Here is a 15,669-nt window from a genome sequence, read left to right on the forward strand (position 1 = left end):
TCACATCCTTGCCTTTCAGAGTGGCTTAGGTTCCTTCTCCAGGTACAAGTAGGCTTTTGTTACTTAGCACCTCTGAAAAGGAAGATATGGTTCAAGTGGGAAGAAATACTAAATATTATTATAGATGTCTGAGTTTAAATTTTGAACTGGCTTCCATGTTAGCAAATTTTGGTTGGGGGCCTAGAATTCTTTCAAGGTGATAAAAGTGGAAGTGATTTTACAAGGAGACAAGTTCTGGCACTTTCAGCTGTTGAGTTGCTTTCAGGGGGCTCAGTGGGATTACTTGCAGAATGAGATGGCAATGTCACCAGTTGTCTTGAAGTGCATGAGAGGCAGAACATACAAAAAGTCTTTTCCATATAAGAACCTATTTGTCCAAGCTTTCTGTCTAAAAATAGTACAATTTCTTAGAAATTAGTGAGTCCCCAGTCTTTATCAGGCAACTTGTCAGACAGAGAAAGTCAAGAAATGAGTTCAGAAGGGTGTTCATTGAACACTGCTTGAAGAATATTTATGAGGTAATACCTCAAGAAGTGCTGTAACCTTTTTAATTTACAGAGAGAAGCATCTGAACTTCCTAGAACTTGTGTTTGTTAAATCAGGGACATATCTATGACATCCTAAGGCCTGTGAAATTGTAAAGGCTTTTCTGAAATTTTCTAAAGTGTGGATTTGGACCTTCACTGAGAAGGGCTTCTGACAGAATAGCTGGGGCTAGAGAGTGGGGCTGCTTACCAGCAGCCTCAGGGTCAAAGCAGCCCATCGGAGACATAACAAGAGTGCCTGCAATCAGCGCAGCAAAAGTTGTGTTTGTGCAGATCACAATGAGACCTGCAGGCCCTGAGATCTCTGTGGCTCTCTGATAGTACTGAAGTACTGGCTTACAAGATGTGTTCCATGGAGGAAGTATAGGTTTGCTTTTCCTCAAAGAAATTAGGTCTTTCCATGAATACTTAGTTCCTCAACACTGGCAAACAGGTCTTCCAAAGAACTCTGAGCTTAGATGTTCATGGGAAAGAAAAATGTACCTAAATTTAAAAAAAAATGTTGATCTTAGTAATAAAAAAGTTTAGGCTTCATTACTTCTGCACATTGTGTGTAGGTCCTGTTTATTTAAAGAAGTAATGCACTTCTTGAGAGATGCATAATGTAGCTCCAGGTAACAGGAGAAACTAAAGGTTTCAAAGGACTGTGCAACTTTAATGTACCTCACTTTCTGTTCTTCAGTGAAATCCTGAACTGAGCTGGTTTACCTTTGCCATCACTCTTGGAGAAACCTTCTTGTTTTTGTAGGCTAGTCAGGATGAAGAGCTGTAAGAGCTCTCTCAGGAAGACTGTGGCAAACTTCCTCCCTGTGCAGGTTGGAGTGCTTTCTGTCTACTCTCCCTAATACAAATTACCAAAAAAAATTACCATTTTGTCATGGCATGATCTTTGACATGGAATACAAAGAATATTCATGTAATGTTTTTAATTAAATGTATTCCCCCGGAAAAGCCTTTTACCTCAGGAGTTCTGGGTTGTTTAACAAATTTGAGGCAGGTCAAATCCTGCTTATCACTCATCACTGTTACTCATACCCTGATGCTCATAAAATACAGTATCGACAGTCTTTGGTTATTGGAAGCTCCAGCAAACAATGGTGGCCTGGTATAGATTTTAGTGATGCTTCCTCTGCGCTGGAGAGAAGCGTAAAAACACCATTTGTTCTTATGGTGGTTTTATGCTTGTTTTTAAAATGTTTGGCTTTTTTTATCTGTTGTTTGTTTCTATGGTGAGCACTAATGACATATTAGAGAGGCGGAAAATGACTGCACAAATCCCGCATAGCTGACAAAGAATATTGTGGCTGTGTCTGGTCTATAGAGAAGCACCAGGGACCAGGTGCTTATACCTAGATCAGGTGCTGCAGTGTGACAGTATCACCTTTTATTTCTACTGATGTGGAGGCCTCTAAATGTAGATCCATGGCTGTGTGCTGTGGAGTGAGATGCCTTGGAAATCTCCATCAGTTGACTTGGACCTTTGCAGAATTTTGATATGGAAATGGCAAACTTGAATTCTTGAACATTTTCAGAACTGCTCAGAAAAAAAGGTGGTGTAAAAACCACCAACACTCGAGCCTGAAATAGACCACATCTTGATTAATGAATGGACTTTTTATTTTTGCACACAATTTTCAGTATTTTTCTATGCTGAATCTTCTGGAATCCCTAACTATCATTACATTACATCTATTTTTGGAACCTCTGTGTAAAAGTTGAAGTGAACAAAGGTCAAGGGAGTCATAGATTTTTGGCTGTTGTCAAAGAGATTTGTGAAGAATTTGTGAATCTGGAAGATAAAAAAGCAGCCTGAGCTTTAGGAGAGCATCAGCAAAGTTAATAGCTTTGGTCTGGCCTTGTTCTTTTTCTCTTGTGGGTGGCAAAGTTTATTTGAGATGTTTTTGGAGAATATGATCTCCTATCGCTTCACTTGGCAATAATAAGTAGCCACAATGGCCCTAAAGCAAAATATTTATATCCATTTGAAGCAGTGATAGATGAACAAAATAATTGACTGTGTCTGCTACTAATATTAATAATTAATTAATTAAGAGAACTGACATTTTAATAGTATTCATTATGTTTTAAATTTAACAGTCCCTTGAAATCACTCAGAAAAACACATATCATTCAAAGATGGGAGAGTTTCGAGGAAATTCTGGAACACCGTGGCAAACTTTATTGGTGTAATCGGTGCAGAACATGTATATTCTTTACCCAAGGCAATAATATTGAAATTAATGTTAAAAAACCTGTTGTGGCTTTAGACATCCTTTATTCCAGTTTATCTGTACAATTCATGTTTCAAATGGAGGAATAAAATGGCAGCAACGATTTACCCCAAACAATTCTTAATTCTTAATCTTGCATTATTAAGTAGCACTGTGATGGTTTAACTCCACCAGAGTTAAGAGCTGAGTGGTTTAAGTCACAGTGAAGCTTACTAAAAAGTAAAGTTAATGAATTGAGATGCAGATGCTACCCTGAAATGTGTAATACTGACCAGAACTGTGCACAGTTACATGACACAGTGTTCAATACACAGGCAGATACAAACATCCAGAGAGAACAGCATCGATACAATTGATAGCACTGTTTGGTAGTGTACAGGCAGTAGCAATGCTGATAAATTTTAACAAAAATTCCCTAATACAGACCATGAAGGCTGAAAACCACCAAAAACCTCAGTATAGGGGGCAGCTGATTGGTGGCAGTCAATGTATCTGTCTGAAAATAGAAAAGAAAATACCTCAGATGGTGTCTAGTCAAAACCAATGGCAAATCTCCTAATCACTTCAATTTTGACTTGAATTTCAACCCTGTTTTCTACATGGACCAGTGAGAGAAAGGTGACAGTTTTTTTCTTATTTTACTTTTCATTTTCCAGAGTAAAAAGTGCTGTTTGGAGAAATGCCAGTGGCTCTTTAAAGCTTGGTCCATTTTTACAAAATCTCTGTCAGCCAATTAACTGTTCAAAATAAATACTGTCTATTTAGCTGGCCTGGACAGTTTCTATGGCAGCTCCATCTTACTTTAAACTCTGTTCTTTTTTCATTTCTTTCCTCTCCCTTCAAGCCAGCAGCCACTTCACCACTTCACTTTGAAGAGGCTTCTGAAAGCAAAATGTAAAAGACAAACTGTCTATTCTACTGGTAGTGCTGTACCTTTTAGAGAAAGGCTGGGGTCAGTGAAGCTCCATCTGTAGTTTTCATTTGCTGAAATGAAAACTACAGTCAGTCATTGTGTCTTTTGCTAGATACAAAGGACCCGTAATTATTTCTGCAGAAACTACATTTTGAACTCAGGACCACTAAATCCCATTTTTCCCTTGTGTCCTCTTTACTATCTAGAACTGTATTTTGATTTGCTAGTTATCTCTGTTAATGTTAGCATGTGCAGATGTGTAATATTCTCCAGCAATAAAAGTCCGATGGATTCTGATATTTACACTGTGCTTTTAAATGCCATGACTTCGAGGAAATACAGTATTAAATACAATAACATTTGACAAAGTCAGTATTATAAGGTCAGTAGGGTAATTTTCTTGACTAAATTTCATTAGGAAATCTTATATTTGTTTCTCTTCTATTTAGCTTTTGGGTTTTTTTTCAACTAGTGAATTTACATGTAACTTGAGATCTGAGTTCATGTGCCATAGCTTGCTTGGCATATAAATAATATTTTTCTTTATTGATACTTGGATACCAGAGTGATGGCCAACTTAGATTGAACAGAACATTTCAAATGAGAAAGAGGCAGATCCTAAACCCACATGTGCTGTGGAGAATTGAACCTCACCAAAGCAAACTGGAAATTTAAGCTTCAGGTCCAGTGCATCTACCTCTACTCAGTTTGAAACAGTGCAAGTTTGAGTGGAATTTGTACTCTTGCTCCTTCAAACAGATCAGCAGAATTGTCTTCATTAGACATCTCTCACACAGCCTCTGGCAATTTTTCAAGCAGTGGCTTCTGAGAAATATCAGAAACTGGCTTTATGTTATGACAGAGAAGGTTAAACCAGTTGCTGTTTAAAAGATTATATGATTTCTGCATTAACCTCTGCAGGCTTAACTGAGAAGAGGCCAGTCCATGCTGTTACTGCAGTGACAACAGAGGTCACCCACTGTAGTCAGACACAGCATGGAACTGGGCTATCATGGCATACATGTCAAACTTCAGCTCTTCCAGCCACCTGAGTCAGCTGTCAAACACACCTGAGGTCAAGGATTAAGATGCATTATTCCACATTTTACCAGTGGGGAAATTGGGGTGGTGCATGGAACTCCACATGGTCCTGGAATTCAGGTCCAAAGTCACAGCCGTCTCCTCCAGCCTCTAGAACAAATTGCTAAAAAGCAGAGTAGGAAATGCTTTGAGGAATTTGCTATCTTCAAAATATTCACCTCATCTGAGGAATCTGTCTGATGATTGGTGTGTCTCTGTGTAATCCCAAGAATGCCAAAAGTATTACCCAAAGTTCTTAGATGTCAATTTGCTATTACTCCAAAACATGTCAATTTTAGTCTGCAGATAGATGTGTGCAAGTTGGTGGTATACTCTACTCTGATAAATTTACTCATGGTTCTTACTCTATTTTTGACACTCAGGCTTTATTGAATGTAACTGAAAGAGTTTCAGCTGATTTGTTCTGAGCCACACAAGCTGTTGAGAAAGATCCCTTCTGGTGCATTTTCACTCACTAGTCTTCGCTGGTTTTGAGGGGGGTCTCATGAAGGAGTTACCTCCCTCCAAAATTGTTGTGCTGGCTGTTTAGTTACACAGCCTGGCTGCTAAGCACAAGGAGTAGCAATGAAGTGTCACATTTGGAAGACTACAAGAAAGAAGTGGAATGGTGATAGACTGAACTAATGCATTCCTAATGAGAAGCTCTTCTGTTGCTTTGACGGGATGCAGGGAATGAAGTACAGCATGCTCAGAAGCAGTAAAACTCTGACAGCTCTTTTTAATGCTGTTGCAGTAAGAAGGAAGTCACTGTGGCAGAATTCTTATAAAATTCTTCTTGTAAAATGCAAATACTGTGTTAGCATGATCCTTTGATTAAGATTTACATTCAAAGGTGAGAGATCTGGCAGCTCTGATCCCTACACAGTTAAAAGCTTTTGGGACTGGATAAGTGTTGGGTACATAGCACAAGCCTCACAATCAATATATACTCCACTGACAAATGAATGTTTCAAACATCTTGTAATAAATTTTGGATAATAAAAAATTGGAGGAAGCCACCATTTAAACATAGGACAGGTAACTCAAAATAGTGTTACCTATGGCTTGTGTGCACTCAATAGCACAAGATTTCTTAAAGACACTTCCAAGACATTTTGAGAAAGTGGCCTTGGCCACACTCTGCAGTAGAGAAGGAGAAGTAATACAATTCTGGAGGAGGAATTAATCCTGATTCCACATCTGACAATAGTTTTCACACACATATGAGGCATAGTCAAGGAATGTCAGTCTTTTAGGAACATCACTATATATCATCCAATGGTCTGTTGCCAGCTCTGACCAAATTCCAGTGCTTCATCAAAAAGAAATGAACAATGAGACAAGAAACCAGTTGTTTCTTTGTACTCAGAGTGGAGAAAAAAATCCTCTTCAGCTTCCATAGTGACCAGTGGGATACCAAAAGTGTGTATTTAATGCAATGTAGACAAAGTGCCAGACAGACATATTTTTCAAACCTCACTGATGTTACGGTTCAGTGTGTGTTCAAGAACCCAATAAACAGTCTGAACTTTCTATATCTAAGGACTCTTTGCTTGTGCTTATGATCTGTTTGATCAGCATTTAAAGCTCTGTCTTAAAATAATGCTGCCTCTTTGGAGGGATTTGAAAGATCCCTTCTGAACTTCACTTTTTGCATTGTTGGAAATCTTATAAAGTTGGGATCCCATTTACTCATGGCCCAGTTTTCAGTCCTGTGATTATGTGCTGACTCTGCCATTTTCTTCATTCTCTATTATTCACATTGTCTATGAGAAAAGAATTGTATTCCTCAGCCACTCTCCTGCTAAGAAGAATAAGTGAAATTCAGATTTTATCTTTGTGTGGCAGATACTCATTGCTTTAAAAATCCAAGTAGATTGTCTCAGCATCAGCTCTGATTTAAGCTTATCTTTTTTTAACACAGGTTACTGTGTTAATTCTGTGCACAGAATTCCAGAGGAGGTTCTCTCCAATGGTACTAACACTTCTTTTAGTAGATATACTAAAAATACTTTGCCACATCTGCTGTAGAACTGCATACATTCTTTTCACAAAGCCACCTTCCTGGCTTTTATACTTGTGTTTTCCAGTCTTTGGCATTTCCATTGGATCAGTTCCATATTTACACCCAGAACTATGCATTGTTTTAAAGGGGCAGCAGGGAGGATTGCTAAATTTTGTCAAATTCTTATTATCTGTGCCAACAAAACTGTCTTACTCTTCTTAAGTGATGAGTGAGTTCTTCTTGACTGTGTTAAGACCTCCTAACCTTGGTTTGCCCAAGAATTTTATAAGTACATACCTAAGTCTTGCTCTTATGACACTAAGAAACGTAATGATTGCTCCTAAAACTAATCCCTGAGAAACACAACTAGCAACTTTCCCTCTCTCAAGTAACACCACCTGTAGTATCCTTGTTATTGCCTCTGCTTATCCAGCTTCTTATCCAACTGAAAAATTTTAATACTAATTGTTGTTATTTTCACTCAAAGTATGACTTTACCGTGAGGACTCACAATAAGTATTTTATGATACCCAGATATACTAGATCTGCCAATTATTCTTGTCTAAGAAACAAAGTCATTATTTCAACCACAGGTAATCTCATTGTAATTTCTCCTGTTTTTCACTTTAATATGTTTTAATCAGCTGTTTCAAATCTGGTTTAAATGTTCATGGTGTCAAAGTCAAGCTAACAGTCATGATATCACTTGACATAGCTTCCATCCCTCTTCTTGGGCATATTTTCCCAATCCATCATTGCATATTTCTGTCATCTAGTACTATCTCCAAATAATATATATGTAAAATATTTTCTACTTCTTCCTTCATCTTCCACTGTCTTCAGTAGTCTGGGAAAAAGATAATATGGACCCAATGACTCTGTCACTGAGCTATATATATTTGACATCCCTTTCAAATTATGTAGTTCCCATTGCTTTGCAGTCATTCTCCTTAGCTACCTTTCCAATATCTTCATGTACATCAACTTCCTTGAAGTTGGGGAAGAGTATGTTATTCAGCAACAGATAATCTCTACATCAAGAATAATGTAGAGATGCCCAACTTGCTCTTCAGAGCAATGTCAGGGCCTCACTTCATTGCTGTATTTCTTTATTGTTCCAATAGCTAAAAAAATATGTCTGTTTTATTTTCCCATGCAAGATGCAGCTTAAAAAAGCTTTTATTCATCATTTCTTCACTTGTATGTGTTACAATGCCTGAAATGAAGTTCTGCCTGATAATCCAGGCCTCCTCTCACTCTGTGAGGGTTTTGTACCTATTCTTCATATATTGCTTTCATTTTTTGTTCATTTATAGACTCTAACCCTTTCCTACAATTTCTCTCTCCTGCTCAGTGCCCACAGATTATTTCCATTCTTAATGTAAATCCACCCTTTCCTGCATTCAAATCATTAAGTTCCTCAGACCAATCATCTTCTTTCATTGATTTTTCTATTTTTTAAAAGTTTGCCTTATACCAAGCCTCAGTTACAAATTAATTTTTGTCCATCTTGCAATCTAAGAAGCACTGAATTAATTCATATTCGCTTCCTCCTCAGGAACATCACTTTTACTCAGGTGTTTTACAAGGTTCTCCTCACACACACAAAACCCTCCCTAATCTTAAAATAACCCACATGTTGTTGTTTTATGAATTTCTGTACCAAAAAAACAGTAATCTGAAATGTCTAAGAATATCTGAACCTTGCTATTATTGATGGTATTTATGTATCTGGCTGGAAAATGTAAGTTTTCCTTATTACTTATTTCTTTATCTATTTATAGAGATGATTATACCCTACCAAATCTCAGCCTGTCAGACCATATTATCCCTTTCTCTCCAAATACTGTCCAAGTTGGGTCTCATTTACCATCTTCCTTGCAGTGACTTTCATCCGAACAGATAATGTTTTATTCATGGCATCCCATTTTAAGATGAATAAACACAATTTAGCTGTTTTACTTTGCTACAACATCAAATTTCCTGACTTTTATGTATTTTAAGTTGCATCCACATGGGTCTGTATATATAATTTCCTTGTTTTCTTTTTAGATTGGAAAAACCCCAAGGAAAAACAGTGTGCACTTCCCCACCCTTTCACAAAGTGATTATAAATGTACCTATTCATATTAGGTTAACTTAACAGCATTTGGTTTGGTTTGTTTTTTCTTCAGCAATATTTACTAGTCATGAATAATTCTTTTCTGTACTAGTAATGCTTTCTCCTAGTCACTACTCATCCACCTGGATGAGGTAGAGGTGATACTAGAATACTGATTCAAATCAAGGTATATGGTTTAGAATGTACAGAAAATGTGTAGGGCTCAAATAAGCTAAAAAGGACAGAAATTTGAACATTATTAAACACCCAGGAGTGTAAAGATTTATCACCCATCCAAACTGCTGACATATAAGTATACTGTCATGTGTAGCTTTAACCCAAATTCTAGAGTTGTGTGAATGGAAAACTGCCCAAAAACCTTCAACCATCTCTCATGGATTTCTCATTGATCTTAGAGTGTGCCCACAGATCACAGGCAAGGAATGAATTACAGCATAGTCCCTCAGCCAATGTGCCGAGCTCAACTCATCCTGAACATCACCACAGCCTAAGCTGCAGTTCAACACAAAGCTTGCAGATTGCTGTTCCCTGTGGTAATAAGTTCTTGCCTGCACTTGGGTATAAGCATCACCATTTAAATGCCTAGACATACTCTGAAGTGTTAAAATTAAGTCCTCCTGTGACTAAACGTAGGAATTATAACTAAAAGCCTGCTTATCAACTCATTTTATTTCCTGTCTGAAGAAGATAGGGAAATTAACCTTGGGTGTAAAAAAAAAAATAAATTATAGCTAAGCTATTACTTTAATACATTTCTTCCAGTCAGTGTTGCTGTGATTTAGTTGAGAAGCAGCAAGGAAGATATGAGCTGTCACGCTTGACTTTCAGCTGCCACAAAGAGGCATTGGAGGTTACAGGCTAAGGTTTAATTTATATTCCTCCTTTTGTTACAGGCAGAGATGGTACGTGCTGCTTTCCAAGCACAGAGATCTTTCTTGGTGTTAGCATCTCAATGTCAAGAGCCTCAAGAGGTAAGGAAAGTGACCTGGAGCTTCAAGAGGCAGTGTATAAAAAGCCTGTGTTCCCATATGTTATCGATCCTGCATTTGCTGTGTTTGTTCCTTTATTTATACAGTGCACTTAGGGCCTTGCTTTCACTTTTATAAGCATGGTGCTGTAATAATCAGAAAGCCTTGGTCGGGTGTTAAGAAACTTTTCTGTACTAATGCACATAAGATCATAATTATGATCTACTATGATTTATGTACTAATGCATATGAAGACAGCAAAGGAGGTGTCCACTTTACAATTGTAAGTGGGATCAGTCTTTCTCTGGAAGCTGGAAGTGCCATGGAATAGAATGGCTATTTGCCAGCCTCCCAGGGGTGCTACATGGTAGACATTGAAGTCAGGGTATAAGATAGGGAGAAAAAAAACAATATTGGCCCATACAGTCAGTATTTTCCAAACTGAGGTTCAGGTTAGGCCAGTTCTGGAAGGGAGGCAAGGCACTTTGTCAATAAAATGAAAAATAAACTTTTATCACGTTGATTTATATACTTGATTTAGTGGCAACTTTTTAAATCGTCCCCTCACAAGGAAGCTCAGGGAAGCTGTGGAGTGGTTATGAATCTCATTTGTAGTTTCTAGAGGGCTCATGGCCGATAGCATTGTATCTCTCCTGGGAATAGCAATCAGATAGCTCTTCTGGGGCACCACCCTTGAACCTTCCTTCTTGGAGTATGCAGAGAATGAAGCCTTCCCTTGCGCAGTCTTTATCATGGCCTTCAGTTCTGCCTTTTTCCACTAGTTCCCTGCACCAAAGTACATTAAAATCCATTTTGCAAATCAGAACTCACTACACATGGTATAACTTATTAAAGTTTTGATGTCACTATTGTTTTTAGAGACACAATTTAGAAGATTTTCTAGTCAGTATGTTTTAATGGCAAGGGTACTCAAGGAAAATTAAAAAAACAAAGCCCATAGATATTCAAGGGTCGACTTTAGGGTTCCAAGCAAGAAGAGATCAGTTGTTTTTCCAGCTGTCCCTAATCTCAGGGAGTAAAACTGGGTCATGGCTCACACAGAACAGGCAAAATTCCCATTGGTACAGGATTCGAGCAGTCATTTATATTGTCAGTGAATACAATTGCACCCAGTGGCCCAAAAAATTCTACATGTTCATAGGTAAAATATTCCCCAGTGAATAGTTTCTGATGCCCCATAATGTAATGCAACGTTGTGAGGTATTGGGATTGTCCCAACTCTGGTGCAAGAATAAGCTATGGGTCCTGGTTTGGCCTCCTGTGCTAATGTACAGTCAGTAGGATTCTCTGCTTTTTTAGTGAGAATGGCAATGGCTTCTCCCTACTCCTGCCCTTACAACTTTCTAACCTCAAGAAAGAGGTCAAGTTTGAGATTTTTCAACAGTAAAGTTTAGAAATTTTCATTTTAAAATGTCAACAAAACATGCTGAAAAAACAAACAAGAAAAAAAGAGTAGAGATAAAAAGAGATTCTCTGGCAATCCAGAATGATGGCTACAGAAGCATTAAGAAAAGCAACAAATAATAAAAACCTTGTCATAAACCTCACCAGAGCTGGCAATCCATATCTATATGTCTTACATGCATATTGTGAGGCTTGCATAGATTTCTGCAGCTTGTTGAAGGCAAGAAAGTAAACTTTTATCATTTAACTATCCTTTAGCACATGATAAGAGGAAGTGCCACATGATATGTGTGTACACATCATTCCAAAGTTAAAATACCAGGAATATTATAGGTTAAAGTTTCTTTTTATCAGTGAGACCAAACCCAGTCCAGTTACTTAAGTTTTTTAAAGACTGCTAGCTTTAAATAATGCTACATTTTTATAAAAATCAAAATACATATTGTTGTTCATTCTTTTTCTCTTTTTTGCATATATTTTTTGCACAGATACACTCAATTATACTGTGGACAGGTGTGAAAATAATTGAAGGCTGCCTATTCTGTACAAATTGAATATCTTTTTCCCACTGCAGAAAGTGATGGTTCCAGGCATTAGGTTTTTTATATCTCCATCACAATGAAGAAAAAAAATTCTATAGTAAAGTCACATTGGTTAACCATTTTGAAAAAGCTAGTAATCACCAGCTAAACCAGGAGTAGGAAAGAAATAGGCATCCTGCCCCTGCTCCCCCAGGACCTTATTGCTGTGATGTCATCTCAGCTCTGGTTGTATTTATAGCCTAGAGCCATGGAGTCAGTGTGGAATCCAAACAGGAAAGCTGATCATTAGCGTATCAGAATGCACAGAGTAGAGAAAAGCAAATGAAGATGACAGCATATCTATAAATGCAAGAGAAAAGAGAGTAATTCTGTCATTCAACTGTCTAGACTGTTTGCTTTATAATGTAAAGCTGTGAATGAGCCAGCGAGTTGCGATTATGGCATAGTAGCTTTGTAGACATTCAGAGACAGCGGTGTGGAGACTGAGGGGATTTACTGAGTTCCTGTCATGTTGGGCTGTCATACATGGTTCCTTTAAAAAAAAAAAAAAAAAGAGGGAGGAGAAAATGCACTGGAAAAATAAATTAGCTCAGCTCTTGCAGCTTACAAACTAATGAATAAGGAATTCAAACAAAAATAAAGCTCCTATATATATAATAATCTGTGGATGTTTTTGTGCTTAAAAAAGGGAGAAATGTATATCATCAAAAAGTGGTATTTTTTTCTCTCTATGATAATGGTGAAGTCCTGGAATTCATTTCACTCTTTAGTTCATGCTATGAGCTACTAGCAAACATTTTCAAACAGTCAAGATTGCTAAAAGTTGCTTTTGTGGAGTTTTGCTTCTTGTTAGTAATGTTATTTTTTCCATTTGGAATGCGTTGCAGTGCACAGCCTTTATTATCTGTATATGTGAAAATAGTAGGAGCCAGGAAGGTAATTCCAGCTGGCATACCAATCTAGCATCAACTGCAATAAATTACTTCACAGAGAGCATGTTCTGTTACTTTTTATGGTCATGTTCTATATTTGTATGTGCAGTGGAAGAGATCATATGACAAAACCACCAGTTGATATTCCTGTTTGTGTATGTCCCAGCTAATGGCTGCTAGATACAGGCTCATTCAACAAGATGGGATTTTTCACTCCATACACTTATTAGAAATTATTATCTGATGCCAAACTTCAAACATTAAAACAATAAAAATGTCTGTTATAAATGGTTTACTTCTACAATTAGTATAAGAGAATATATAAGTGTATAAGAGAGTACAGAGAAGATGGGAAAATAAATTATAATATTGCTGTAATCTGTAAGAAGTTGTTTTAAAAGGTATTTTGAGACCATATGTTTACATGTTGGTTGGGCTGTTCAGAAGAGAGGTTTTAGCATAAACGTTCTCAAAACATTCTGAAATAGTTTGGATCTGAATTTTCTTTTCCCACAGTCTAAGCCAAATACAATCCTGACTGAATTTTTTTTTTAATTTCATTGTATAATAATTTTTAAAGTTCTTAGTGTTCCTGAGCAAATTTATCTGTTTAACAACTTTTTTAATTTGCCATCCTGAATACTGATCACTCCTCAAAGCCACTGCATTAAGTTATTTGTGAATGGTGACTCATATACTGTCTTCTCTGTATGAGTTGTTAAATTTCACTTTTAAAGTTCAAACAGTTTTAAGAGTTGCTTTGAGGGCATGAGGAATCCATTGTTCTTATACTGAGAACAAATTAATGAGATTAATATTTTTCTGAATCAATATAAGCATATGCAGGATGAGTGTGTTCGTGGTAAGAAGTACTACAAACAGATTTAAATGACAGATGCAGTTCAGACTATAAATGATTACGTAATTTCTCATTAGAAAAGAATGCTGAGTTCATATGACTGCCAAAGCTCATGGATTTAATTACTGACATTGTGCAGACAAACATTCCAATTAAATCCCTAGTTTACATATCCAGATCTTGCACACAGGTGGGAGGAAAGGGGTGGAAAAAAAGTGATAGGTAAAGGACAGCTTCCTTTTTTTTCCTAGAAAAGGAACACCTCACCCCACCTCTTAGAAGCCCAAGAAACTGTATTTGAATTTGGACTTAGAACCATGAGAACAAATCCTTCCATTTTTTTTTATTACAGCCAAGCAGAAAGAAAATGAAAAAAAAATCTATTGTAAGATTAGAATAGTTGTGGCAAAATCTTTGAATAAAAGACTCATTCTCAGAATTTTTATGTAGAAGTCAAAAGATGAAGATTCACAGTTCCCTACTCTCTGTCAGTATGGGATTGCTCATTTTCTTCTCTTTCTATTTTAAAGTACTTCAATAACAGGACTCCTGGGACTTATTATTCTGCATTCTAGCAGGATTTGTTTTCTAATTACCTTGACTTGCTTATGTCATTCCATTTCCCCTTACTTTTCTTCGTGCTTACTGGGATCACCCATACTGTTTTCCAAAAATACAATCAGCAGGATACTCCTCACCTTGTTAATTTATTACTTTCTTATGCAAAAGTGTTTGGGCTGAGTTTTGCTGCCATTCTCTCAGCTGGTTGACTGCTGCAAACCTGCAGTTTGTGTCTAGTCTAGTCTGTGTCTAGAAATAGTTTAAGGAAGAATTTGGTTCAATCCTTTTAAGGTCCTCAGGCCTCAAACTCACAGAAGGTGCCAAGAGTGACATGGACAGAGCCTGAGAGTCCTGAGCTCGAAAGGGAACCCCTTTCCCCGGTCCCGTTCTCTGAAATCTTGCCAAACTGTTGGCATTCTTCTGTTATCAGCAAGCCTACAACTGCATGTGACGTGTGGTCACAGCAGCAGGGATGGACCAACAGTTTCCAGTCACTAACCCACTGCAGTGCAAGGTTCACAGGCTTATTTTTGGATATTGTTGCAGACTTACTCTGTTTCACATCCAGATAGCCCCTGACACCTGTTACCTCATAATTCTGCCTCAGAATCACTCATCTGCATTTTATCAGCCTCAAACTCACTATATTTTCAGTTCATAGAATTGTTTAGGTTCGAAAAGGTCTTTAAAGACTTCAGTCATAAACCCAGCACTGCCAACTCCACCACTAAACCATGTGTCTAAGCACCACATTTACATGTCTTTTAAATGCCTTCAAGGATGCTGGCTCAGTCACTTCCCTGGGCAGGTTGTTCCTGTACTTGACAATCTTTTCAGTGAAGAAATTTTGCCCAAGTTCCAATTTAAACCTCCCCTGTTGCATCTTGAGACCATTTTCTTTTGTCCTACCACTTGTTGCCTGGGTGTAGAAACTGACCCTCATCTCACTGCAACTTCCTTTCAGGTGGTGTTAGAGAGCGATAAGGTCTCTCTGAGCCTCCTTTTTTCCAGGCTAAATACCCCCAGCTCCTTAATTGGCCCTTCATAGGATTTACTCTCTAGATCCTTCACCAGCTTCATTGCCCTTCTCTGGACACACTCCAGCACCTCAACGACTTTCTTTTAGTTAACTTCTCTAGGTATCCTTGTACCATTTCACTTTCTTCACTTGTGTTTGCCAAAACTCCCAGGTCAATAAAAGGTGGATGCATTTGAGATTCACTTCTGCCCCAGGGTCAGTGCACTCCGCAGTAAGAAGGCCCATAGACACTCGGGGATCTTGGGAAGGGCCATGATCAGTGCAGCATCACCCAGCTTGCACAGAACAGAGGCAGAGATTCACATCAGTGGATGCTCTAGACTGGCTCACACCAACATCCCCAGGCACAGACTTACCAGCATTCACGTTCTGTGCAAGAATCAGGCTCCAGTAACCAAAGGCTTCTTGCACTTGTGACCTCCAGTGTACCTGTATACTCTAGATCCT

The 15,669-nt window shown here is 37.9% G+C and overlaps 1 protein-coding gene across 1 annotated transcript in view; it reads left to right on the top strand.

The window, feature by feature from the left end:
- CAP2 (cyclase associated actin cytoskeleton regulatory protein 2) overlaps positions 1-15,669 on the top strand; it is a 69,225-nt gene that overhangs the window by 22,850 nt on the left and 30,706 nt on the right. The window contains exon 4 of the mRNA XM_058830886.1: positions 9,790-9,867. Within this exon, the coding sequence (XP_058686869.1) occupies positions 9,790-9,867 (78 nt within the window). The remainder of the gene's footprint in view (positions 1-9,789; positions 9,868-15,669) is intronic.

Source organism: Poecile atricapillus, chromosome 2 (genome assembly GCF_030490865.1).
Source record: "Poecile atricapillus isolate bPoeAtr1 chromosome 2, bPoeAtr1.hap1, whole genome shotgun sequence".
Classification (NCBI taxonomy): Eukaryota; Metazoa; Chordata; class Aves; order Passeriformes; family Paridae; genus Poecile; species Poecile atricapillus.